The sequence below is a fragment of the Gallinula chloropus genome (genome assembly GCF_964237585.1).
Source record: "Gallinula chloropus genome assembly, chromosome: 1".
NCBI lineage: Eukaryota > Metazoa > Chordata > Aves > Gruiformes > Rallidae > Gallinula > Gallinula chloropus.
The window spans coordinates 160,092,676-160,118,258 of record NC_140085.1 but is presented as its reverse complement, the minus strand read 5'-3'; the positions used below and the strand labels follow the sequence as shown (position 1 = coordinate 160,118,258).

Genomic DNA, 25,583 nt, shown 5'->3' with positions numbered 1-25,583 from the left:
GTTTTCCTTGAGGCAGTTTTGGAATCCTTCTTTCAGAGAATGAATCAGAGATGAGACATAAGTCTCATTATCTCATATTTGCATTCTGAAAATTATTACATCAATATTAGGAAGTTTTCTAAAGATCTACTAGTTACTCTAAAAGTTATGTGTAGATTTATTCACAGTGAGAACAAGCAGAAAGAATTCAGTAACCTATTTTCCTGGGGGATTCTTGAGATAGGAACAGTATTACTAGCACACAAATGTAGGTATTTTTCCAAAAGTACGCACCCTGCAGTTTTGAGAACAAAACTGACATTAGGGGATTCCAGAGATTCTGAAAATAAATATGATTTGAATATGTTTGTTTGAGGGATTTTTGTTGTTGTTTGGTGGGGTTTTTTTTGGTTTGTTTGTTTGTGGGTTTTTTTTTAGTGAATTTATTCTAATTCCTTGTATGCACTTGCTCTCTGGTTTGGTCCTCAGTATATTCACAACTGAGAATTATATATCAGCGATGCTTTTGGATTCAGATTTCTTTTCATCTTTTTTATATAGAATTTGCTGTCAGTCTTTGCTACCAGTAGGAAACCTGATTTGAGTTTGGATGGATTGAATGTAATCTCATGTCTACTTTGTTGGAGGGCTTAAGGTAGCGTTTGACAGCATATAGGGGATTTTAAGGTGATTAAAGGAGAATTTAGGAGTTATGCTTAACACTGAGCTTCAAGTATTTAAATGTCTGTTTGAACTGCAGCCAAAGAGCTTACTCTTAATTTGTCCACGGAGTATGACCTATTTGATGGCCAACATTGAAAGCACATTGGAGAGCTGGTACTGTAACTTCCTGCTCTGCTCAACCTGTTTACCAAGATCTTCATGCATCTTAGTTACCAATCATAATCACAGAAATACAAACTAGCTGGTACACTAATATATGTTTGCTATTAGCAATGGGTGAGCATGAGCAAAACCTATCTGATGAAATAGTTTTGTACAAGAGAAAGATAGTTTGTCAGAAATGAAACATTGATAGACTTCTAATTTTTTTCCATTGTGATCTAGTCTGTTGGAAACCCTGCTGCCCTGACCAGCTTTCTGCTCTTCTGATTTGTGGCTCTGTGTTGTTCTTAGTACCTGTGTGGTCTGACAGACCATTTTTCTGTGCTGTTGACCACCCACATAAAAAGATGCAGTCAATCTACCCTGGCAAGGATGCCACTCTGAAACAAATCATTCAGTTGTAGCTAGGTCCTCATGTCCTGAAACTTACCTGGCACCTTACAAGGAAGTAGAATTCCTAGGCTGTCTAACATCCCAGTTAAGGAAATAATTTTCTCCTCAAATCCACTGAGCAGAATAAACGTTAAAGTTTTTAATTCTCTGTCTTAATTAATAACAAAATAGTGAAACAGTAGTATGCTCATATTATTTTTTGAATTGTAATAACAGTGTTATGGTTTTTTACAATCTTCCAATCTGAAATAGAATTTACATACCCACAAATACTTTCTTTTTTCCTCCTGAGGGAAATCCCAATTACCACATGATTGAAATGACTGGTCTAAAGATTGATAATGAAAAATGCATATCTGGGTAGCACTGTGAATAATGTAATACACAATTCAACACCAAGAAATGAAATATCAGTAACCGTAAATTCAGATAATCACATAATGGTTGATGTTGAAAGGGATCTCTGGGGGGTCACCTGGTCACCAAACTGTCAGCTTGAGCAGTGCCACCTAAAGCCAATTGCCCTGGAACATGTTTGGAAAGCTTTCAAGTATTTCTAAGAACGGAGACTTCACAAGCTCCCTGGGCAACCTGTACCAATGTGTGGTAACCTTCACAGTCAAAAAGTGCTTCCTGATGTTCAGAAGGAACCTCCTGTGTTTCTGTTCTCTTGACCTGCCACAAGACACCATTGGAAAAAGCCTGCCTCCCTCCCCTTGGCACCCTCCCTTCAGGTATTTACATATATTGATAGGATTCCCTCCAAGCTTTCTCTTTCTAAAGCTAAACAGTCCCTCTCTCAGCCTTATCTCATAGGAGAGATGCTCCAGGCTCTTCAACATCTTTGTGCCTCTCTATGAACTCTCTCCAGTCTGTCCATGTCTCTCTTGTACTGAGGAGCCTAGAACTGGACACAGCACTCTTAAGTGTGGCCTCACCAGTGCTGAATGGAGGGGGAGGATCACCTCCATCATCCTGCTGGTAACACTCCTGATGCAGCCCACTTCGCAGCAGGGGTACTTGGCTGTTTCTTACCCAGTTTAGTGTCTTCCCCCAGGTCCTTCTCAGGGAAGCTGCAAATACATTATCTTTTGTTAAGGAATACTTGGTAGCAAAAGGGGATGCGTCCTAAATAATTGTATATTCTAGACATACGCTGAAGTCTTACTGAAAACACTGATGGTCAGTTCAGTTTATTGTAAGATAGTGAATATCTGTCTTAGAGTTTACTGTTCATCTCAGTGGATTCTATAGACAGATGATTTAGTCACATCAGACTTTCAATAAAATGAAGATGGAGTGGTCCTTGAGATTATTATCCCTTAGATTCATAGAGAAATGATACTATGTTCATTTTAAGCATTATAAAAATAATAAAAAAGTTACTTTCTAAATTGGGGCATCGTGTGTATGATTTGAAATGGTTCTAAAGTGGCACTTATCAAAATTCTAGAGTAATAAGGTCATCTCCTTTAGCAATCTCAATTTTTTAAATATCAAAACAATTGCTTCTGAGCCGCGTATTACTGCTGACACATATGTTGGCCTCTGAGCCAATAAATAAATGGAATTACTTATCTCATGGTATAAACTAGAGACTTGGAGGGGTGGAAAGTATATTTGCCAGAAACACAAACTATGGTTATATTTAAGCTCTTTGTGCTCTGATAACTTGAATACTAATGACTCAAATGAATATTAATTACTCAAAATTCTAATTTTCCTTTAATTTTTACACTTTAGATCCAAATCCATAATAATGAAATGTACCATCCAGGTTTTCAAAAATCATCAACTTCACTTTGATGCAGCCTGATCACTCCGTGCCACTCTATTTTCTTCCTCAGTTTCTAGTCCAACCCTCTGCACATCAGAAGTTTGCAGAGTTCTTCATATGACTCTTACCATTTTTTGCTTGCCTTTATTTCCTCTTGAAGCTGTTGGCCAAGTTCTGTGTCATCCCTGGCTATTAAAAAAATATTTTGTGGACAAGATTACGGAACAGCTGAATTCCAGCTCAACACACCAACCTCTTTGGGCTTCACAATTTAAAAGATTTGGCTGTTTATATGCAGTATGCAATCTGTTAAGTATTATCAGAGCACGTGTCACTGATTAAGATGCATTTTACAAAAAGACAAAACAAACTAAAACTAAGGATTTTACCCCATTAAAAAAGGCAATTTCCTGCTTCCTTTAATTCAGTGGTTAGGAACATGGAACCAAAGTAGGGAAGTATGTGTCATTTCTAATGCCTGCAGGTTCAGGGCCACCATTTGTCTCAAAATCCACAAGATATAGGCCTTCACGGGCATCAGGAGAAACAGTCTGTCCCACTGGTATTCTTCACTATGGACTAATTTGAGATTCATGTGTTGAAAAAAACATTGTGGGAATGACCATGGGCTTCTAGCCTAATGAGTAGGATGATTTGCTAGGAACTAGATGTCAAAGTCACGGTTTCTGCTGTCATGAATATTTCATCGTTTATCCAGTAACTGTAAAACAAAGACTATGTTCCTTTGTATAAAGATATGGGAACTTTTATCTTTCTCCATTTCCTCCCCAGCTATTAACAGCAAACCACAGTCCTTTTTCTCTCTGGCCAAATCAGCCTATAAATGAATGACCTACTGATGTGAATGACTGACTAACACTCTTTCAACAGAGAGGAGTTTCCTGTATCCAGCTCTTTCCTGTGTTACCTCATGGAATAAATCTAAGACACATCAGTCACCTGAATCATTATGTTTAATTGTCTCAGTTGACAAGGAAGTAAATTACACAGAACTAGCAGAGTTTATAGAAAACAGCCCATTGAAGAGAAATATTTTTAGAAGGCTTCAGATTTGTTTGTATTGATAAAAAAGAATGTTTAGCTCAAGAAACCTATTAATTCCTTTTTTTTAACCAAAACTGACTGTGCTGGCCATTGTGAATCCCTTAAATCTTAAATTGCTCTTTCTCCAGAGATTTTGCATAAGGAATTAGGCTGTGGTTTTCCTGACATCAGCCAACGGCCTAAAATGCGTGACAGAAATGTCACTGCAACATTTTTGTAAAGTGTTGGAGACTTGTTTTCCAGTTGCTTGTTCAATGTTAAATCAGGAGTATGTAGAAACACAAGAGTAAACCTACGTTCCCAAATCCCATGATACTTAAGGATGTTTTGTTTTGTTTTGTTTTTTCCTAGGGAATGTCCTCATTATTAGAATGCCTTTAAATTCCAGCCATTGTTCAAAAACATTCTGACCATTTGATTTGGGTCTATGATACAGGACAGAAATACTTAAGTTTGGCTCAGTTTGTAGATCACAGCAAAAATGTACACATTGTACATCTATTTGTGTGTATATATATGTATGCCTACAAATATGTAACTATACACAGGAACTATATATACTTTCACTATGGATGATTCATTTAATATTTTCAAACATTTAATACTTGCTGCAAAGTGCTGTTTCCCTGAAGAATGTTTTTTGGCCACACTTTGACCCCCTTCTCTAGTCTTCTTTCGTCAGCTTTTCCCATAGGGAAGATAGCCCATTTGACTTACATTATCCTTGAACCCCTTGTTACTTACTTGTCATTAATTTCTGTAACCAAGGCAATATCATGAGTGAAGTTAAAAATCAAATCTCTGAGAGCAGCCTTGTCTAGATTGACTCTTCCTTCAGACTGCATACTAAGCAGTCACAGGGAGCTTCCAAACTTACCATAGACAGTAGAGTTCCTCTCCTTCCCACCCCAAAGGAAGGAAGTGGAATCCTACTTTTTTTAGGAAGAGATTTAGGTTTCAGTAGTCCGTTATAATGTTTAAATTTCTTGTATTCTACAGAATATTTCAGTAAATTAAATACTTTGAGCTTAAGTAACTTTTGGAACTAAAAGAAAAGATAACATCTCTTGTTATTGCAATTGTTATTTTTTAGAATGTACTGAGCTGCATCTTCTGGAAAAGGTGCCAGGTTCTTTGACATGCTACTGATGCTCAGGTATACTGTTCCCATTACTGTAATAGCTAGACACATCATAATATTTAACTCTTGTTGTAGTATCTAACTATAACTCATAGTATCTTCCATGATACAGAAAAGTAAGAATTAAGATGACAATGAATGGAAAACTGGAAACCAGATGGAATAACAGACTTGCTGCAGGAAGCTTGTGACTTCAGCAATGAGTACCTCAAGGCTAATGCAATTTCCTTTCAGTTTAGTTATTTGGAAGTATAGTGCTGTGTCTAGACATGTTGTGTAGGAGGCATGCCCAATGGGAATGACAAGTTATCATTTCATCCTACAGTAGGTGCTCTATTTCCCTCAAGAGGCTCTTCTCTTTTTTCTCTTCCCCTGCTCTTTAGGGGAACCTTAGGCAATAGATGCCTTATTTTAAAATAGCTAAAGATATGTAAGTAGAATAGAAGTGATAATAATTCTGTCATTTTCCCTGTTCTTATGAGGGCATTCTCAGGGGAAAACTATGCCATATTTGCCTAAAGTCTCATATTAAGATTTGGGTGAATAGGAAAACGGTGAAATTACATCACTGGCACATTTTCATTGAAATTTTATCTCAACAGGACAAACCAAAGAATAATTTAAGAGATTCGTGTGACAATAAAGTGGAACTAATTAGTTTAGTGCTTCTTTATCCTTCTGCAAAAGTATCTTTATTGCAGTTATCCCATGAACCTTTATCCACTGAAGAGAAAACAAATACATTTACATCCACTCATTCATATCTAAAAGAAAACAATAATCTAGTGTTTTAAATGAAATTTTTAAGAAGAAGACACAGAAAGAAAGGGAAAACAGAAAGTTTATTAAAGCTCTTAATAGTCCCCATCTTTAAAGAGTTTGATATCAGCTATGATAGCTTTCTTAACTCATACATTTATTGGTTGTACCCATGAAGGGTAAAGAATGAGTTCATCTTTTTAAAAACACATTAAAAGATGGTGCTATGACATATGAATGCAAGAACCATTGGGCTGTAGTGTTGTGGAAAACACTGATACATTCTCAATTTCATTTTTTTTATCCCTTCTTGTATCCCCTGTACCATGCTGTGCTTTGCACATAGTATTTATAGTATTCCTATTCTGTCTGATATTAAGAAAGTGCATCTAAACTATACTTTTATGGTACTGATATGACTTAATCTAACAAAATTCAAAGTGAAGGACATAATGTTTTAATAGGCCAGTTCAGATATCTTCCTAGTGGCTTCACGGGCAACCGTTCAGCCTCTCCCAACACTTCAGTTGATTGGTCTGCTATGAGTGGCTTCTGATATTGGAGCTTTTCATGAGTATTCCACTATCTTTGAATATGACTTTATTTAAAGCCTTAATTTAAAAACTTTGTTGTGATCTATGGGTTCCTGACGACGGGGAGTGATGGGGCAGGTGCTGATCTCCTCTCTTTGGCAGCCAGTGATAGAACCCAAGGGAACGGTATGGAGCCGCAACAGGGGAGGTTTAGGCTGGATGTTAGGAAGAGGTTCTTTACTGAGAGGGTGGTCAGACACTGGAATGGGCTCCCCAGGGAAGGGATCACAGCACCAAGCTTGACTGGGTTCAAGAGACGTCTGGACAATGCACTCAGTCCCATACTCTGGCTTGGCTGGCCCTGTGTGGAGCCAGGAGTTGGACTTGATGGTCCTTATGGGTCCCTTCCAACTCAGGACATTCTATGATTTAATGAAATATGACATTCTAGAAAGGACTTAATTTTTATGGGAAATAAAGTAACACTAGCACATAACTGGCATTATACTGCAATGCTTGTTTCTACTATTTAATAAAATACAGCATGCTGTAGAGCTTCTGATCCATAACTCTGTATTTGTTCTTCACATGAGCTGCTCACTGCACTCTGAGAAGAGACAATGCAAGTATTTTGCAAATCAGGTAATACATGTGCATCCAGCAAAGCTGCTGTGAATACTAAAGCTGTGAAATAAGAAACCAGTTACAGGTTAGCAGCTGAACAAATTCTAGTTGCTGAAAAAAGTCTTTTTTTCAGTAAAATGCTTGATATCTTTTGTATAAAAATGAAACCAATCCAAACTGTATAGTAACACAGCTGTGAAGTGATTTTCCTCCCACACAGATGTACATGAAATAAGCACGCTTGTGTAAGTAAGTGTATAACTGGTTTGAATGAAGAGACAATCACACCCAGCACCTCCTCAAGATAATACTATATTCTCTGGGATTTAACAGTATTGAAAATGGGAACAGATTGGATGAAAGTGGTTTATTTATGAGAAAAAAAACCCCACAAAACCCACAAAAAACCCCAGACACAAACCCAACCAAAATCAAACAACCAACCAGAGCCCCCACCCCAATAAAATAAACATTAAGCACATAGTATAAACCATTGAAAAGAAAAGCATCTTGTGTTGGGTACATGTAATCGATTTCTAGTTTGCAGCATCATCATTTGTGCACATTTAGATAAATTAGGAAGATAAAGTGAATCCAAAGCTTTATTGGCCACTTGCATTGATTTATTATTAATTCACCAATATTTTGCTCACTCTGAGTGTACTCTGGCCACAGAGAGGGCCAGTGAAAAAGCAGCTTGACTGCCACAGTGATTTTCACTGTTTAGAATAAACGAGAAAAGATCTGTCAAGTGGCTCCTACCAGTGGATTTGCTGAAACAGCATTTCAGTCTTGGCACTGCGCAGTGACTTATGTTGATTCCTCCGTTTGACCTTTATTTGCTGAATCACCTTATTTTCTTCTGTCAATAATCGTACTCAGGTTTATTATCTGCTCGATAGTCCTTCACCATAACTTATCTGTCATTTTGTGCTAATTTTCCATAAATTACCTCAGAAGAAAACAAGCCACTCAATAACAAAGAATGGATTGTGAGAGTGCACCTTTGACATGACTGGTAATGGGGGAGACCCATGTGGCTGTGAGATAAATAGCGACTGTGCCAGCACTGTGACAGGTATCAGTCCCAAATCCCCAAATTAGCAGGTGCATTCCAAGTCCATAGAGGATACTTTGGTTTGTGTGCTGAAGCATTACAAAAGGTGAAATGTCCAAGGTTTGGTGTCCTGCATATCGCCATAGTTACATCACCCTTTTGCCACTTCCAAAAGGTGGTATTTTAGTGTCTAACAGGGGAAGGAAGTTTCTCAATTTTAGACTAGTTAGGCTTGATAGCTTTGTGTTTCCAAGTTGCTTGAAGTGCTTTTCCAAGATAGTTCCTTTTGTTTTGCCAGCTATTTGCTATAAACATTTATGTGCTTGTTTATGATAATTAATATCTCTCATTTCCTTGCTCCATTAAATGAAGGTGCTGTAGAATTATCATGGTTGTAACGGGATTTCAGGAATACTACAAGAAGAAGGAGATATTGTTGTCATTCTTTATCTAGTCTTAGTTTTGCTTCCATATGTGCTGCTTAGTTATTTTCTAATGCAATAAGAGTTTGTTTTCTCAGTTTTAAGCATGTGACTTACCCAAGGCACCTAGTTTAAATGAAATATTTGTCTCAAAGCTCCTCTTCAGTTATTTTCCCTTCAACAGAGCCTGCAATTACTAGACCACATTTATTTCTTAAGGTGCCTTACAGATTGATGGTGGCTCCCTCAGGTGGATTTTCTTCTGCCTCTCTGAATAATCTGGGCATTGTTGGGGTGAGAAGTCCCCACCACCAGTGTGTGATGCTTGTCAGAGTTTGAGATTCTCTTTGCCAGAGCAGAGCTGTTGTTCTCTGGGGTGTTTTGTCTTGCTCTTTGTGGCATTCATTTTGCATCGTACATAAGAACAATGTCTCTGCCTGGAATTCAGCAGCATACTGCTGAGATATGTGCACACAGAAAACTATTACAGTGGTCACCATTGACAGACAAGATGACTAATTTCCATGGTATCTTTTAAGTGAGAATTCTTCATAAGTTCCTGGACTTCTGAAACAATATAAAGATTTAATTTTGAAATAAATCAAAATTCTCTCACATTGGTAACTTCATATAGAAATTTTCTTTACAGTAGGAAATAACAGCACTTACAGGGAAATGTATTTATGAAAATTTTTAGCAGTGAGGGTGACAGAGCCCTGGCACAGGCTGCCCAGGGAAGTTGTGGAGTCTCCTTCTCTGGAGATATTCAATCCCCGTCTGGACACCTACCTGTGTGATCTGTCCTAGGGAACCTGCTTTGGCAGGGGGGGTGGACCTGTTGATCTCTGGCGGTCCCTTCCAACCCCTATGATTCTGTGATTCTGTGAATTTAATCTTTCATAACATTTGGGCAGATGTGTTCCAGGATTCATTCAGATGATGTGGACTGATTCATTCAGATGATGTCCAAGAAAAGGAAAAACAAGCAGGAAAAGATAGTATTTTAAAAACATTTTATTTACCTCCGCTTGGAATAGACTAATTTAATGAGTTAATGCAGATCCAGCCAAATTTGGTGTACTTCAGAACTGTCAGAACTGTGCTACTGATAAATTTTTAAGTGTGATGAGAATGTATTTGCTGTGCTAGAAAAAAGCTTCAAGACATGAATATTCAGTGTGCAAATTGCAACATTTCTTCTGAAGAAGAAAATTTAGCTTTAGCTAAACTTCAGTAAAAGTTGCATTCTTTGCAAAAAGGGGAGTCTTTCTTAACAGACACACATCCTGTACCAAATTTCAGATGCTTAGTAAACAGTCCTTCTAAATACATGTTCCATGCATAGCAGCTGGGGAGAAGCTGGTGCCTGGGAAGTCTCCAGAGGATCATATAGTTGTTCCATTAGCAGTTCTTATTGCTTATTAAGAAGTTATTTGTGGAATATACAGCTAATGTCAAAACTATGATGAGCTGGCTTCCAACCACTACGTGTAAAATCCTTTCAAAATTTTTCATGTTCAAATTAAGATTGTGAAGGATTGTTAAGGAATTTTTTGAGTTTTAGAAGAGCAATTGTAGGATTAGAACATAATGGAAAATTATTGAGATGATAGGTTTTGTGCTGTAGAAAATAACAAAGGTCTGGGAAATTCATTAAAAGAGATATTCTGAAAGATGAAATAGCTATTTTAAAAAGGAGTATTCCAAAGACATGTCACTTAGTTTTCATATGTAGAAAAACTCAAAAGTTGACCTGCTATTTTTTTCCTTTAACAAGGCAGGTCTACTAAATGATAAAAATTAAATACATATATATTATCAGGCATATTTTTGCCTAAACGATTACATATTTTTGTCTGAAGTACAAATAACACAACATTCACTCAGATGTTTTCCACACTTAGTATTTTCTTTAAATTTAAACAAGTTTATGTGTAATTGTTTGGGGTTTTTTTGTGATTTTTTGTTTGTTTGTTTATTTGGGGTTTTTTCATATATAGCAAATTACAGATCTAAAAATAAATTCTCACTGAAAAATTCAAAGACATTTTACTTTAAAATAATGTTGATCCATTTTAAAAAGTATTGCAAATTGACATTGAATCTGTCCTGTAACTACTGCAAATAAGGTCCCATACAAGTGGATGTAACATATTTTTGACAAGTTTTCTGAGGCTACTTTTGCAATATCTGCTCTTAAGTCTAGACAAAACCAGCCAGCACATCTGTCCAAGTTCCAGGTGTTTTTTATGATGACAGTGATTCTTTCATTTGTTAAATTTTATTCATTAAAATTTGTACAACTAAACACTCTTACTCATTTGTTGCTGTACATATTTAGTATTCAGTAATTGTTAATTTCTCAATTAACAGTTACACAGAATTTTGAAATGTCCAGCAGTGATGAAGATCCTGGTAAAAGTAGGTGTAAAACAGCAATTAATCATAAAAAAAGCAAGCTGAGAAAGAGCTTTTAAAAGTCATATCCCAAGTCTGAAAGAAACCAAAATGTAGTAGGCACACTGTGCTGTCTTACCATTCTTAAACACAGTGAGACTACATAAATGCAGGTGCTTGCTTGTAGCTTGTACGTGACAGGAGCCTAAACTGTGAAGTAATTTAGAATTCAATTAACAGTAGAAGCTGAACAAAACAAATCCCTTAGCAATGCCATTACATGAATGCCTACTTTTCCAAACTAGGACATATAACCCAGAAAATCCAGTTTGTGAAGGAGGAGCATATTGCAAAAGTTGCATCTTCATTACTGTATCAATGACAGTTAAAGGAGATGAATACAGAAGAGCAAGTACAGTAAATAAAAACATCATTAAAAAAAAAAAAGCCATTTAGTCTCTTGTATATTATATTCTCTCTGGAGCTTCCTAAAAACCCCAAGGAAGTGAAAATCTAGTTTCAAACTGTTTCCCTACGATTTCAGTGCTTACTTCAAAGAGTCAGCTGATGAAAATCAGTTTTGCTTCATTTACACCAAATTAGTTTCAAATGCAGAAAACTGAGTCATTGGGAATACTTCTCCATTGTTACCAGATGAGAAGTTAGTGGTTGTTGTCTGCTTGTTCTCATGGAGATGACTGTAAGACTGTAATGTTATCCATTAAGATTTCATTTGAGACAAAAAATCACAAAAGAAGGTGAGAATCCTATTGCCCCAAATGACCTTTCCTATACATCTGCACCAGCTATGAACCTCCTACAGCAGTGTGAGGACCTATGTACACAAGTATTTCAGAGGTAAGCCACCAGACCCCAGAGTGGTTGTCTCAGTATTAGGGACCTGTAACTTGGCAACTTAACATAGAGATTCTGGAGTTGCTCTTGGTAAGGTCAGTTGTGCCAAGCACTGAAAAGCCTGAGAAGGTGGTGATGGAAGGTAGTGGTAGCAGCTGGTGGAGACATCAGGATGGGGCAAACAGCTAAACTTGCTAAAGTGCAGGACATCACCAGGTTTCTTGGGAGAGGCTTTGCTGCCAAGACACTTAAGGTTGTTCTGAAGAATAGCATTTGCTGTGATACTACACCTTTCCTTACTTTGATCTCCCACTTGGACGATGATCCAAGTGCCTAAAACTAGCTTGACATCACTTCTTCCAAGCAGTGGAAGAAGGTGCAAGTTTGAATACCGAGTATCCACAGTTTTTTTCTGGATTTGCTTACTTCTTGTCCTAGTGAACCTGAAACATTAAAAGCAAAGTTTTTCCCTCTGTCTTTCACTTCTTATCTTCAGCATTATCAGGAAGAGAGCAGTTCTCACTTCCTTGTCTGTACAGTATTTTACGTTTACGTGTATTTAAAACAAATATTTTTATTACTACAAACAGTTATTGATTTTTTAATTTTATTTTTTTTGCCAGTAACTGGAGGAGGTGACTATCTTGACCTGTGACTACATTTCTGTCTGCAGAAAATCCTGTGTCTATGAGGACGTGCAGAAACAAAATTTTCTGGAAATGTACACAGAAACTTCTCAGGCAGTGTGACCTGTGACGAAAGGAAATGTCAAGTTGCTCTATATTGGCTCTGAGTTAATTTGTTTTCATTTTAAGGGATCATTTCTCTGAAAAGGACTGGAACATCTCCCCTGTGAGGAAAGGCTGAATGAACTGGGGTGATTTAGCTTTGAGAAAAGAAGACTGAGAGGGGATCTGATCAATGTTTATAAATATTTCAGATGTGGGACAGAGGGGGAAATAGACAGTCTCTTTTCAGTGGTCTGTGGGGATAGGACAAGGGGCAATGGCCTCAAATTGGAGCACAGGAAGTTCCGCACCAACATGCGGAAGAACTTTTTCCCAGTGAGGGTGACAGAGCCCTGGCACAGGCTGCCCAGGGGGGTTGTGGAGTCTCCTTCTCTGGAGATATTCAATCCCCGTCTGGACACCTACCTGTGTGATCTGTCCTAGGGAAACTGCTTTGGCCTGGGGGTTGGACCTGATGATCTCTGGACATCCCTTCCAACCCCTACAATTCTGTGATTCTGTAAAGACAATAAGTAACCATGGTGTTTGGTGGTGTGCAGTCCCCCTGCCAACGTGTCATTGGTGACATGTCAGCCAGTAATGATTACTTAGTAGAAAAATTTTCTAAAAACCATAGGGCATTCTCATCCTCCTATTGAAGCTGGGTGCCTGGGTAAGTGCAAATATGAAAGGTATGGAAATAAAACAGTTAGGTCCCTTCTTCAGACTACAGAACTGTGAAATCACAGTGATAGACTCATGGCTTTCAGAGACAGCAGTTCCCAGCTGTATAGAACTGCCTGAAGAATATTTCCCTTTTTTTTAGGGTTGGTAGCATTCTGTAGGATTGTTCTGTGGATTTGAATGCTGTCAAAACTACACAAAATCCACATAATGAGGCAGTCCGGGGGGGGGAAGTTGATGTTTAAATATTTCACATATGCATATACTCTTAATTTTTATTTCCATAATTCATGTTTGTTCTTTTTGTAATTAAATAATTGTTTTCTTAAAACTTCTTTATTAGCTATATGAAAAGCTGCCCTAAATAAGGTTGGCTTTGCTTGACATTATTCTCTAACTAATCAAGAATCTGTGTTCTCTTCAAACTGAAGTAATAACAGAGGTAAGGAGCAGCAAATTTAAAGAGTAACAGGTGTGAAGCAAAACACTGCTAGCACGGGGAGTTGAACTCCAGGGAAGTTCAGTTCTAGATCAAACCTTTATTTCTCGTACCCATTTTTAGCATTGATTTCTTACTCTTTTTTACCTATTCTGTGACAATGTTGCTCTACAAAGCTGGTGTGAAGGGATGGAGAATCATGATCAGTGTTTACAATAAATATGTATCAGTATTTGTTGTCATCACAATATAATATACACTGTTTCTGTTGGAGGGATGTGGACATGCAGATCTGCCTTAAACACTGGGTCCAAAATGGCTGATTTTTATGAGGATTAATATATTCATTACTTCTAATAGCTTTTCCAACTGCATGTACCAAGAAATGATTGACAGCCAATAAAGCATGATCTTATTTAACAGAGATATCGATACAGTCAAATGTAAATTCCACCAACTGTATTCATAGATACAACTGAGAGCAAGAGGAAATTTGTATGAATATTCATATATTGAGCTCAGAAAATGGGCACCTTGATATTTATCACTTTAAAACATGTTTATAGAGTACAAATATATTGGTGCTTGTTTTTTTTTTCTCCTAGTGTTGATGAAAATGAATAGTACTTGGGGAACAAGTCTGCCTATTAAAGTGATGCGATACATTACCATGCTTGTACAGAAATGAGCACAGATGGCGGGTCTATTACTTCTCTAGCAAGAAATTCGTCATTTTTTTTTTTGTCCCCAGGATTCAAATCTGAGCAACACTTGCTCAAGTCAGGCTACCTCTGTGGGGATCCTTAAAATGTTTTTTCCATTACTTGTACATTAGGACTAAAAGAAACAGAAAGTGATTAATGCTGTATTAAAACTTTATAATGAATGAAGTCTCTCAGACCAAAAGTCTGAGATTTTTATATTTTTTCCTCCACTAAAGGGAAACATATTTTGCATGTAAATGTAGGTCTACAGGGATGGAGTTTTGTGTACCATGCTAAGATTCCCAATAGGCCATTTAGCTCTGACAGATCATTTAGTTCACATTAGAGTGTTTGAAGAAGTTATATTTATAGACATGTATTAATTAAACATAATGATATGTGGGAAAATAAACCAACAACACATAAGTAAGTCTGCAGTTTTTGTAAGTAAAATATATTATTTCAAGCAGAAAAGGAGTAGATTAAACAAAGAGGTTGACTTCCATAATGTTACTTCTATGACAAGAATCAATAAAACAATACTTTAATGCCTTATTATACACCTAAAGAAAGAAAAGCAGTTTTCAACCTGCCTTGTGACTTGTGAGAGCCTGTAATTACAACAGACTCAAAGTTAAATGATGGTTTTTAATGTCAATTGATCAAAGCCAGATTTAATATGGGTGAGGATTTCCAGTAGGAGGAAAAATGCATTTATTTACTTCGGTATGTTGAGTGTATTCACATTGAGGGTGCTCTATACCATCACTTAGCAATGCGACATCACATGAAAAATGTTATTCAACGTTTGTTCTGTGAACTGGTAGACAATGAGTGTGTGGTGTACTGTGTTGACCCTGCTCTATCACACCTTTTTTAATACAAGAGGTGCTAGCACAGCACTGATGGGCTCTGTTTTAGCCAGCAGCCAGGGTGTTCATTTTGAAAACAGCTGGCATTGGCTCTATCAGACATGGGGAAGCTTCTAGCAGCTTCTCGCAGAAACCAGCCCTGTAATCCTCCTGTTACCTAAAAGTTGCCACAACTGTTCTTCTAAATGAGATTGCATTCTTTTTGTTCTGTCCAAATGAATCTTAATTTGTGTAATTTACATCTTTATTTTCCATATATGATGGAAAGCTGTGTTCTTGGGTGAAAATTGGCATCCAGAACCTGGGGGATTGATTTCAAGATTAGTTTCTCCCTGAATATAAAATTAAAAAAGTCTTGAAAGACTAAAAACTTTACAAAGCTGGAATAACCCAGCACTTCAAAAGCATAAGGATTTATGGAGAGACAGAGAGACAGAGAGGGTTCTCTCATCTCCTTTAAGAGTCGATCTGGGGAATGTGTTAAACATCTACTAGACCTGAAGATAAACCAGAGGTCTTTGAAACATGTAGTGACTATACCAGTCCTGGACCCAAAATTTTCTCTGTGTATGTAATCTTGTTTGTTTTTTGAGGCCTGCTGGGGCCAGTAACAGGCAAAAATGTCAAGTGACTGGGCTGGAATACATCAGTTTTCACAGAACAGTGTTTGGACTGTTTTGGGGGCAGCCAGTGCATCTATGAAGGTTTTAGGTGGAGGTGTGCTCTATTCTGCTTCTGACCATTGTTTTGGAGGTTAAAGAGACCCAGAGGCAGCGGGATGCAGGGGAATAGCAAATTTACTTCTCCTATCAGCCCTGAAGAAGATCGTGCCGGCTGTGGGTGACAGAAAGGTCAGAAGTGATAAAGAAGGTATAAGGAAAGGTGCTAAACAGCTCAGAGCAAGCAAAGGCAAGTAATATGGAGGTTGTTACTACCAGTGCTTAATGATTTAACAGTTTTTCAATGCTAATAGACTTAAAGTTGGGGTATTACCAAGCACTAGTGCACTGTTTGTCATTGCTTGACATTGCACGTGTCATCTCTTCTTCAGCTTCTTACCCTTCCCTGCTCACAGCTGGGTAAATCAAACCCCACCTCTGAGCAGTCAGCAAGGATGCAGTTTGGGTAACTAATGTGACTAGGTTCTTTGACAGGTATGTGACTGAGTAGCTTTCCTTCCTGAAAGGAAGAATAATTAACCTGGTAGTGACTGCAAAAGAAGAAATGCTTACCAAACTTCCAGTTTCTTTACAAATCTGCAAGTGGGGGGGAGGCAGACAAATGGACCTGGATGTTCCCAGACTACACCATGCCCAGTCACACTGTGCGTCTGCTTTCTGCGCAGAGATGCTTTTTCTCACCAAAGTGGGTAAAATAGGTGAAGCTTAAGTGAGATTTACAACGGGTGGTGGTACTGGGTAAGAATATTTGGACTGAGTGACATGAACGGAGAGAACATTCACGTGGATTTTGGTGGTGTTTCTAGGATAACTTGAAACTTGAACCCAAAACTGCAAAGAGCCTTTGGGCAACACTGGACTGACAGTGTTGAAAATGCGTAAATAAGGAAAAGGGTGTTTTTTTGTTTGGGTTGGTTTTTTTTTTTTAAATGAGAAAGAAGAATTAATTATTGCCTAGAAAGAAATTTTACCATTAGACAATAGAGCTCCTCTACCCAGGGAGCCGATAAGTATTTTGCCTTGAGAGAATAGGAAGAGAGGGACTATAACAGAATCAACGGGAGGGGAGACACAGAACCAAATTAATTGCTAACACTTTTTTGCTGGTAAAAAAAGTAAGTCCAATTATTCCTTATGAAGCCCAGCTGAAGAGGAATTTAGAGGATGACAGCTCTAAAGTGGTTGGGGTACAGGACTGAAACTCCTAATATCTGCTCCATTCACAGGATGGTATGACTTTTACAGAATCACAAGGTTAGAAAAGACCTTTAAGATCATCAAGTCCAACCATTCCTGTCCTAAGCTAAACCATATCCTTAAGTATCTCATCTACCCTTTATTTAAACAGATCCAGGGAAGGTGACTCAACCACCTCCCTGGGAAGCCTGTTCCAGGCCCTTACAACTCTTTCAGTAATTTTTTTTTTCTAATATCTAATCTGACCCTGCCCTGACACAGCTTTGTGCCATTTCCCCTTGTCCTGTCTCCTGTCATCTGGCTGAAGAGACCATTGCCCACCTCTCTACAACCTCCCTTCAGGTAGTTGTAGGTGGCCTCCTCTGCTCCAGGCTAAACACCCGCAGTTCCCTAGCCACTCCTCATAGGATTTTCCCTCCAGCCCCTTCCCCAGCCTGGTTGCCCTTCTCTGCACTTGCTCGAGGACCTCAATGTCCTTCTTATGGTGAGGAGCCCAGAACTGGACACAGTACTTGAGGTGTGGCCTCACCAATGCCGAGTACAGGGGCACAATTACCTCTCTAGACCTACTAGCCACAATGTTTCTGATACAAGCCAAGATGCCATTGGCCTTCCTGGCCACCTGGGCACACTGCTGGCTCATATTCAGCCTGCAGTCAATCAACACCCCCAGGTCCTTCTCTGCCTGACTTTCCCAATTACTTTCTTTCACGTGAAAGAAGAGAGTCAGTCTGGCAGTAAATACCAGCTGTGCAAGGGTGTAGACGTCATTGTGGAAATAGCTGAAAAAGAAATGATGGTCAGCCTTGAAGGAGTCAGTGCCAGATAATTCCCAGATGAGCTAAATTAATAAAACTGTAGCCTAGGCAAATCTCAATCTGCTGTATGGTTTATTTCCTCCTGCGTGGTTAGAGACACAAGTATTGTCAATTCAATTAAAAAAAAAAGAAAGAAAGGAAAAGGATATTCTTTTTCATATAGATATGCACTTCACAGGGAAATGTGTAATAGTTGAGTTTTCAGTGTTTGAAAAAAGGTGTTAATTGAAGAATTCTGAGTGACAGAAAGTGACGACATAGGTTTTTGTATTCTGTGAAACACAAAATGGGATCACTGTATAGAAAGGATAGCCATAACCTTTAAGATTATTATTTTTTATAGTGTTATAGCATGAAGAGAAATTGCTGTGTTGCATTAAACCAGTGTATAGAGTTAAAGCAGTTGTCCATCTGGTGAGTCCAGTAAAGTTCATCTGGAAAAAAAAAAGGAAGGAAGGAATTCCGTATTGAATTATCTATTTTGATTTAGACAAATGACTGTGAAAGAAGGATTTTTGAAGAAAACCTTAGAGAAGGTTTAGGTTAAGGATTGGGTTTTGGGGTTTTTTTCCCTTTTTTTGGTAGTGTTTTTTATTACTGTTGCTTGTCTGTTTCTTTTATCCTTAGGAGCTATGAGATTTGTTGAACCAACTCAGATTGCTGTGGTAAATGTTCCCCCAAGTCTAGCAGGCAGGCTGCAGATTTTGTGTGCACCCCTATAAAAAGCTTTACACCATCACTACAAGCTGGCAAATTGCCCCATCACTACAAGACAGCACAAAGTGCTATTTATCTGCTATAAACCAAAATACCACTTTGTGAAGAATACGTATATTCAGTGTACTCAACATGCTATGAAGATTTTTTTAAAACTCATTTCAGCTAGCCTGTTCCAGTGAACTACATTAAGTACATTAAGTTGAGCTGTCCTGATTGTGCATCGTTAACATCTATTCCAAGTAATAGTATGGCTAGTGAATCAGTAAAGTGTTCCATAATGGCTTTTAGTAATGAGCTGATTATTTTTAGTGTTTACCTTTAGCTGATACAGTATTTCCTGAATATTGGATACAGTTGACTATGTTCTCAAATGAAAAATTAATAAACCTGGAATCTTTACCTTTTAACTAATCCTAGGTGATCATTGATGTGATATCTTGATACATAAATGAATTTAAATTTTATATTATATCTGCTTCCAGTGAACTTGATTGCACGCACAAAAGTGAGACAATACACTTGCCCTAAATAGTGCATGCAGAGCTGTATTTAGAAGGTCTGGAATATATGTATTTACTGTAAGAAATAAAACACTGAAGTGATGAAAGACTGCTGGTTCTTAATACCTTAAAAGTCAGGGGAAATTTTGCTAAGCCTCAGAATTAGTTCACTTTTCAAGCATTTTGCAGAACTTTTAGTCCAAAAAGTATCTTCCTGTAATGACTAAAGGAGTAACTAATTTTTTTCACAGATATGGAAGTCAAGTTGTGTGCTCCAGGTCTTACAGAAAACTTGAGTCATTTTGTAATTCGTATCTATGAGCATGGATAATGTACTTTTACAATGGTATTTGGGTCCGTGTATGCTTCCTTAGGAATATCCTCAGCAGGATATATAGTGCCTATATATAACTTAAGGTGATATATAGGCAAAGATCAAAGACCAAATAGAGTTGTTCTGTGGCAGCCTCGCTTGAATCATCAGTGTTCGTTGTTTATTGTACCTGGAAGGTAGTCTGCAGAGCTGAGAGGACCCGCAATGTTTTTCGTAAAACAAATTCTACGACATTTGAATATGAACATGTTGTCTATGCTCAAATGCAGTTCTAATAGTAGGAATTATTATTGGGTGGTGAGGCACTGGAACAAGTTGCCCAAGGAAGTGGTGGATGCCCCCTCCCTGGAAGTGTTCAAGGCCAGATTAGATGGGGTCTTGAGCAGCCTGGTCTAGTGAGAGGTATCCCTGCTTATGGAAGGGGGGTTTGGAACTTCATGATCTTTAAGGTCCCTTCCAACTCTGTTCTATAATTCTATGAATTTCTTTACTCCTTTCTTGTTCAAGTACTTTCTTTTTCTGCAGTGTAACAGCTGGTAAAGTATTTCTGAGACAGAGATACATAGAGCTATTCTCTTGTAGAGTATGCGGACAAAACACAACATATGGAGGGTATTTGCTTTAAAGTACAGTGACTGTGATGAGAAGGTAGATACTCAGTTTTTCTTGTATAACTTGAGTATTACATATAACATGGGAAGTTGAATGAAAAATTGGATCTTAATAAGCCACAGAATTCTGCTAGGTGGTTAATTTTAGTGTCTGTATTTTGAGTTTTGATATATTAGAAAGAATGTTGTACTTACTACAGCAGTTCTTGAATGAGCATTTATCTGGGTTCTGTTGGTTCTTTTTTGCATATCTACCTATTAAATAAATTTTGGCATAATCTACTCTGTACAGTTATGTAACACTAAAATGAATTTATGTACAATTTGGCTGTTCTCCTCCAATAAATACTCTATCTGCATGTACTTTCACAAATACGCTAGGAAACTACAGGTGTAGTTGTGAACATACAATGTGTATAGAATCTGAATTTAGGCAATCATGGTGTAGTTTGCATTTAGGGGAAAAAAGCAAAAGGAGGACAGTCCTTGCATAGACATGAATGTTTCTTGCTTCAAAATGTATATAACTCTTGTTGAAATTTGAGTAAAATTAAAGCTATAATAAATAATACAACTTTGTGGAATGTAGTAATTATATGACACTGTATTTATTTTCTGTGAAAAGTATGTGCACAAAATTAATGAATGTCATTAAAGCAGAATGTTGATGCCATGAGAATTAATACAAACTAGAAGATGACTCTTTGAGAGTAGAATAACTTACTTAAACCGTTTTTGTATGTGTGTTTGTGTATTAAACTAGCTATACTCATCGTGTGGTTGGCAGTGGAATCAAAGCTCAGTCTGCAAATCCAGAAGTAAAAGTGAAGGGAACAGATCCTGTAATAAATCAAATTATTGACAAGCTGAAACATATTATTCAGGTAAGCTGCTTTTACCTATAGATATAGTACAGTATTAAAGACCACTTTAGTAGCATAAGTATCAATTTACAGTACGTTAAAGGTTAATTTTTAGTTTGAGTTTCTGCTCAGTGCACATTAACACCAAAACACTACTTGCTCTCTGTCTCACTTCGGTATTAAAAATGATTTAGTTAAAAGTTTTTAGTATGGAACATGAGTGTAGGAAGTAAGACATGGGCCATTTGTACCTGCATTGCAGCAAATGCACAGAAGAATAAACAATAAAATTCAGTGATATTAACTAGGTCCATATGTTTAAACCACACCAAAACATCATTTCCCTTTCAACTCTTTCATAAATCTATGTTCTTTCCTAACTAGTCTTGCTAAGAGTGTTTTTCGTTTAGATTCCAGATAAAATCACTAGGACATCTGAACAAGAATGTCATGCTAGCTAAAGAAGTTGATGTCCATTGCCTGATGTATACATCTGTGGGTACTAAATTTAAGGCTGACAAGGCAGACAATTCCCATATAGTTCTGTACAGTCTAGTACTTAATACATTCGAAGTTTTCTTTTGTTACATGCAGTATCTATATGCACAGATAGCCAGAAATACAGGACAAAATCCTGACTATTGAAACCCACAGCTATTTTGCTGGCAACTCTGTATTTCAGTTTGAGATTGTAAGTTTCCACTCTAATCTGAAGAATCAGAGGAAAGAAATGTTCTACTGGCATTTCTTGTCAGTGGCTCATCTGACCCTGTATCCTCTCATCTGCACTGATAACAGGAGAGGCTGTTTAGGAAGAGCATGCAAGATTGGCACCTTTGTGGTCTCCACTCCCCTTCTCTACCCTAGTCCCCAAACATGAGAATTAGAGATACTAGATGGTTCATGCCTATTGAGTTCAGTTTCATCTGAAAACTGGTTTTAATTTTGGTTTTCTATCTTCTTGGCATCTTTCAATAGTTTCCCAAAGGGTTTCTGGAGTTGAAATAAGCAAGGCATTCTAACATTACTCATGGCTTCATGATAAAATCTCTTGGTCATTATTTCTCTATTTGTGAAAAAATAGTTCTTTTCTGGCAACAAAGGAAAAATTGGCGAAATGAAAAATAAAACATATGTTTTTTTTCCCGTCAGTAGGGTTTCTTTTTTTTTTTTCTGGGAGAAGTAGCATCTAGAAGGAAGCTAAAAGACATCATTCCTTCCTCCTTAAAAGAAATATCTGTTGTAGCTCTTCTGCTTCGGCATGTCTTTGTCTTTCTTTATTAAAATGGTGACTACAGTACTGAGAAAATGAAGACAATTTTCCCTCCAAAGAGATGCTGTGACTTAATTAAGAACTACAAATTATTGTGCTAAGGAAAACATTGCAAAATCTTGCTGGGTAAGCCTCAAGGTCTTTCATCTATCAGGAATGCCCTCCTTCTTTGATATTAAATCTGCACCACATAGTTTATGTGCTGACTGCCTCTGGAGACTAGGAGTTGCATTTTTTTCCTCCTTGAGTGAGGATCTAAATGAGTGGAATAGAACAATTCCATTATAAGGTAAGTCATTTTGAGAGTTTATTTGCCCTTGTCCCAAAAGACCAGAGTGGGTCTTGGGGAGAAGGGCATAGAATTTACATACTGCAAGTCTTACTAACCTCCAAATATGCTATCTTTCTAAAGCATAGTTTTGTTTCTTGTGGCTCTGAGGATAGAAATAGGGTCAGGGGATAAAGAGAGCATCAAATTCCTTAGAGACCAAACATATAACTGCTTTTCCTCAGATAAAAGGGCTGAAGAAACCGAAGAAAAAGCTTTGTTCTCTAGCATTTACTGCTTGGGAAAAGAAGGATAGGGAGGGTAAATTAGAGATTCAAATACAAATGATCACCTTTTTGTCCTTTGCGATATAAGAAGGATGAATCACATATTAAGAATACGATGGGCAGATTGAATATGGGGAGCTTCATGGTTTGTGGTGCTGCCTCAGAGATAGATGGTGCCGTACTTAAATCCAGCACACTATTCAAGCAGTATTACTGCACTGCAAAAGTTTAAATAGCTACTTTACTAGGGGGAACAAAAAAGGTGTCTTTTTTCAGAACTAATAATTCCTTAAATCTGTAATAGTTTATATACTTTAATTTAGCTTTAAGTTGACACAGATTGTCAGGGTGATCTATAACTTGCTATTTGTGCTGGCAACTATGTATATTTTTAAATAAATCCCGTGTTTCTGTAGTGGTGCTTGCTAAACAAGTACATTTTGTCAGTTAGTTGTGTTTTGCATGTAGCTATTTGCTCTTTGTATTGGGAGAAAGGAACTGCCTGGCAGTTCAGGTTTATTTCATATCATCTTTTAAGCATTTCAAGCTGCAGGACATTGAAGTAGTATTTCTGTCTCACGATGTCACGATAGGATATGGTCCTTCCTTCTCAACCACAGCCAGAGCTCTGTGTATCAGTGGTAAGCATAACCTGGTTGCCTTTTGATTGTACAGCCTGTAGTGGTACCAAGGCCTTCAGGACTGAATAGTCTCTACTGCTTTGCAAATATCAATACTTGAAAAAGAATCAGAAGCGTTTTATTCCAGTACTTCTCACAGTGGAAGTGCTGAAATGCACTGAAGGGTAATTGAACTAGTGAGAACCTGTGGCATATGGTTTGGGTACTCTGCCCACATGCGGGCATCTCTACTGCAGACACCTGCAGTTAGGTGTCTGGTCTGGAGGATTTCACCCATGTGTCATGTTTCCAAGCCCTTTCCAAGAGGCTGTCAGCTTGAACGCATAAACTAGAAATGCATCAGTTTCTAAGGAAAAAAATGTTTAGCCTATACACTGGATCTTCTTATAATGCTCCCTTCTGCTTATGCAAAATTTACTTGAAAATGAAGCCTTTGCTTTCACTGGCATCAGAGCTGGGCTGAAGTACTTAGTATCTTTTTTTCTGCTTACTTGGCTTTTAATTTCTCTGAAATTAATGTTTTTTATTTAATTTTTACAATTATATGTTCTTTGTAATGATTAAAAACCAGATTATTAAACTATAAGAGGACTAATTTGAAGAGGATGAACCATTTTGCATTTAGAATGCATGATTTAAGTCAGATTGACAAATATATCCTGATTAAATTTCATCCTTCCAGATCAGAAAAAAGTAATTCTCTCTAGTAAATCCAGAGTAGGTAATCTCCGTTAGAAAGCTTCATTGTTTTCTGAAACCTTCTCTTTGTCATCAAAGTAGATGAGTGCTTTTCTTACCAATTACATTAATTTCCTCTCCTTACTTTCAAGAATCCCAGAACGAGGGCAAGAAGGAAATGAGTATTCTGAGATATGAAGGGGGACCCCATTTAAGGAAGGGCCCAGTGGGCTCTTAGAAAATCAGATAGTACATATTTATTGTACAAGTGACTAAATATTATTGAGTAGCAAAAGAAGAACAGGAATCTTATAGATCCCTTCCTGCTCAACTCTAATATGTACATATGTACACAGATCAAAGCCCAGTCTGCTCTACATGCAGAAACAGATGTTGCCTAGTATCTCACTATCGTGGTTTTACCCCGGCTGAGAGCCGAGATCCACGCAGCTGCCTGCTCCTTAAAGGAAAAGAGCAGGGAAAGAGGAAAGGGGGGTGAGAGGCAAGGGAAGGGAAAAGGAAGGGGCAAATAACCCCAAAACCAAGAAACTAAAAGGCCCGTGGGTTGGGATAAGGATAGTTTACTAAAATAACAGAAAGATACAATATAACAATGCTAACAGGACTTTAGAGCAAAAAATATATGAAGCTGTTGATACCCAATGCAGTTTCTCACCGAACCCACAACTCAGGCCGTGCCACCCAGAGCTGTCCCAGAACCTGACCGTCCCCCAAAAACTGCACGTCCCAGGGCCGCCCCGGTCCTCCTCCTCCCATCAGCCCCCCCTTTATACTGGGCAGGACGTAACTGGCGTGGAATACTCTCTTTGGTCAGTTAGGTCACCTGTCCTGGCTTCGCCTCTCCTTTCTCATGAAGAGCTGAGAAAGTCCTTGACTGTCTGACAGCAACTAGAAACAACAGGGTGTTATCAGCACTGCTTTCATTTTAACTCCCAAACACAGCATTCCATCCGCTGCTACAAATGAAGTTAACTCCATCCTGACCAAAACTGAGACACTCACCTTTTCTTGCAAGTTCATAAAAACCCTGGCAAAGAATTTGCTTTAAAATATGTAAACATAGAATGCTTGAACGAACTCTGTTTTTCTACATTCTGTTATATTAAAAAATGTAATCCATGGAAACCAAACTTGTTGCATAATGGAGAGTGTCTCTTCCCAGCATGCTGTGGTTTCTGGGCACCACTTCTTTGCAAGGGACTCCCAGTAATCCTCCTTCTTTTTCTGTAAAGAGTGGATTTACCAAAAATCAATAGAACTTTTTGATTCAGTTGAACCCCGGCTGCTATAATCTGTGCTCTGGACTCCAGAGGTTCATATTCCCAGTAAGAAAGTGCAATTAGAGGAACTAATATGAGCTCCGCTGAACCAGAGTTTCAGTGCTGAAAATGACTTGACAAAGTTACCTTATTTTGTA

General features: G+C 37.8%; 1 protein-coding gene across 1 annotated transcript in view; it reads left to right on the top strand.

The window, feature by feature from the left end:
* The window catches only part of GPC5 (glypican 5), a gene marked incomplete at both ends in the record, with an annotated part of 701,455 nt that overhangs the window by 222,906 nt on the left and 452,966 nt on the right, over positions 1–25,583 (top strand). The window contains one exon of the mRNA XM_084261927.1: positions 20,899–21,019. Coding sequence (XP_084118053.1) covers positions 20,899–21,019 — 121 coding nt within the window. The remainder of the gene's footprint in view (positions 1–20,898; positions 21,020–25,583) is intronic.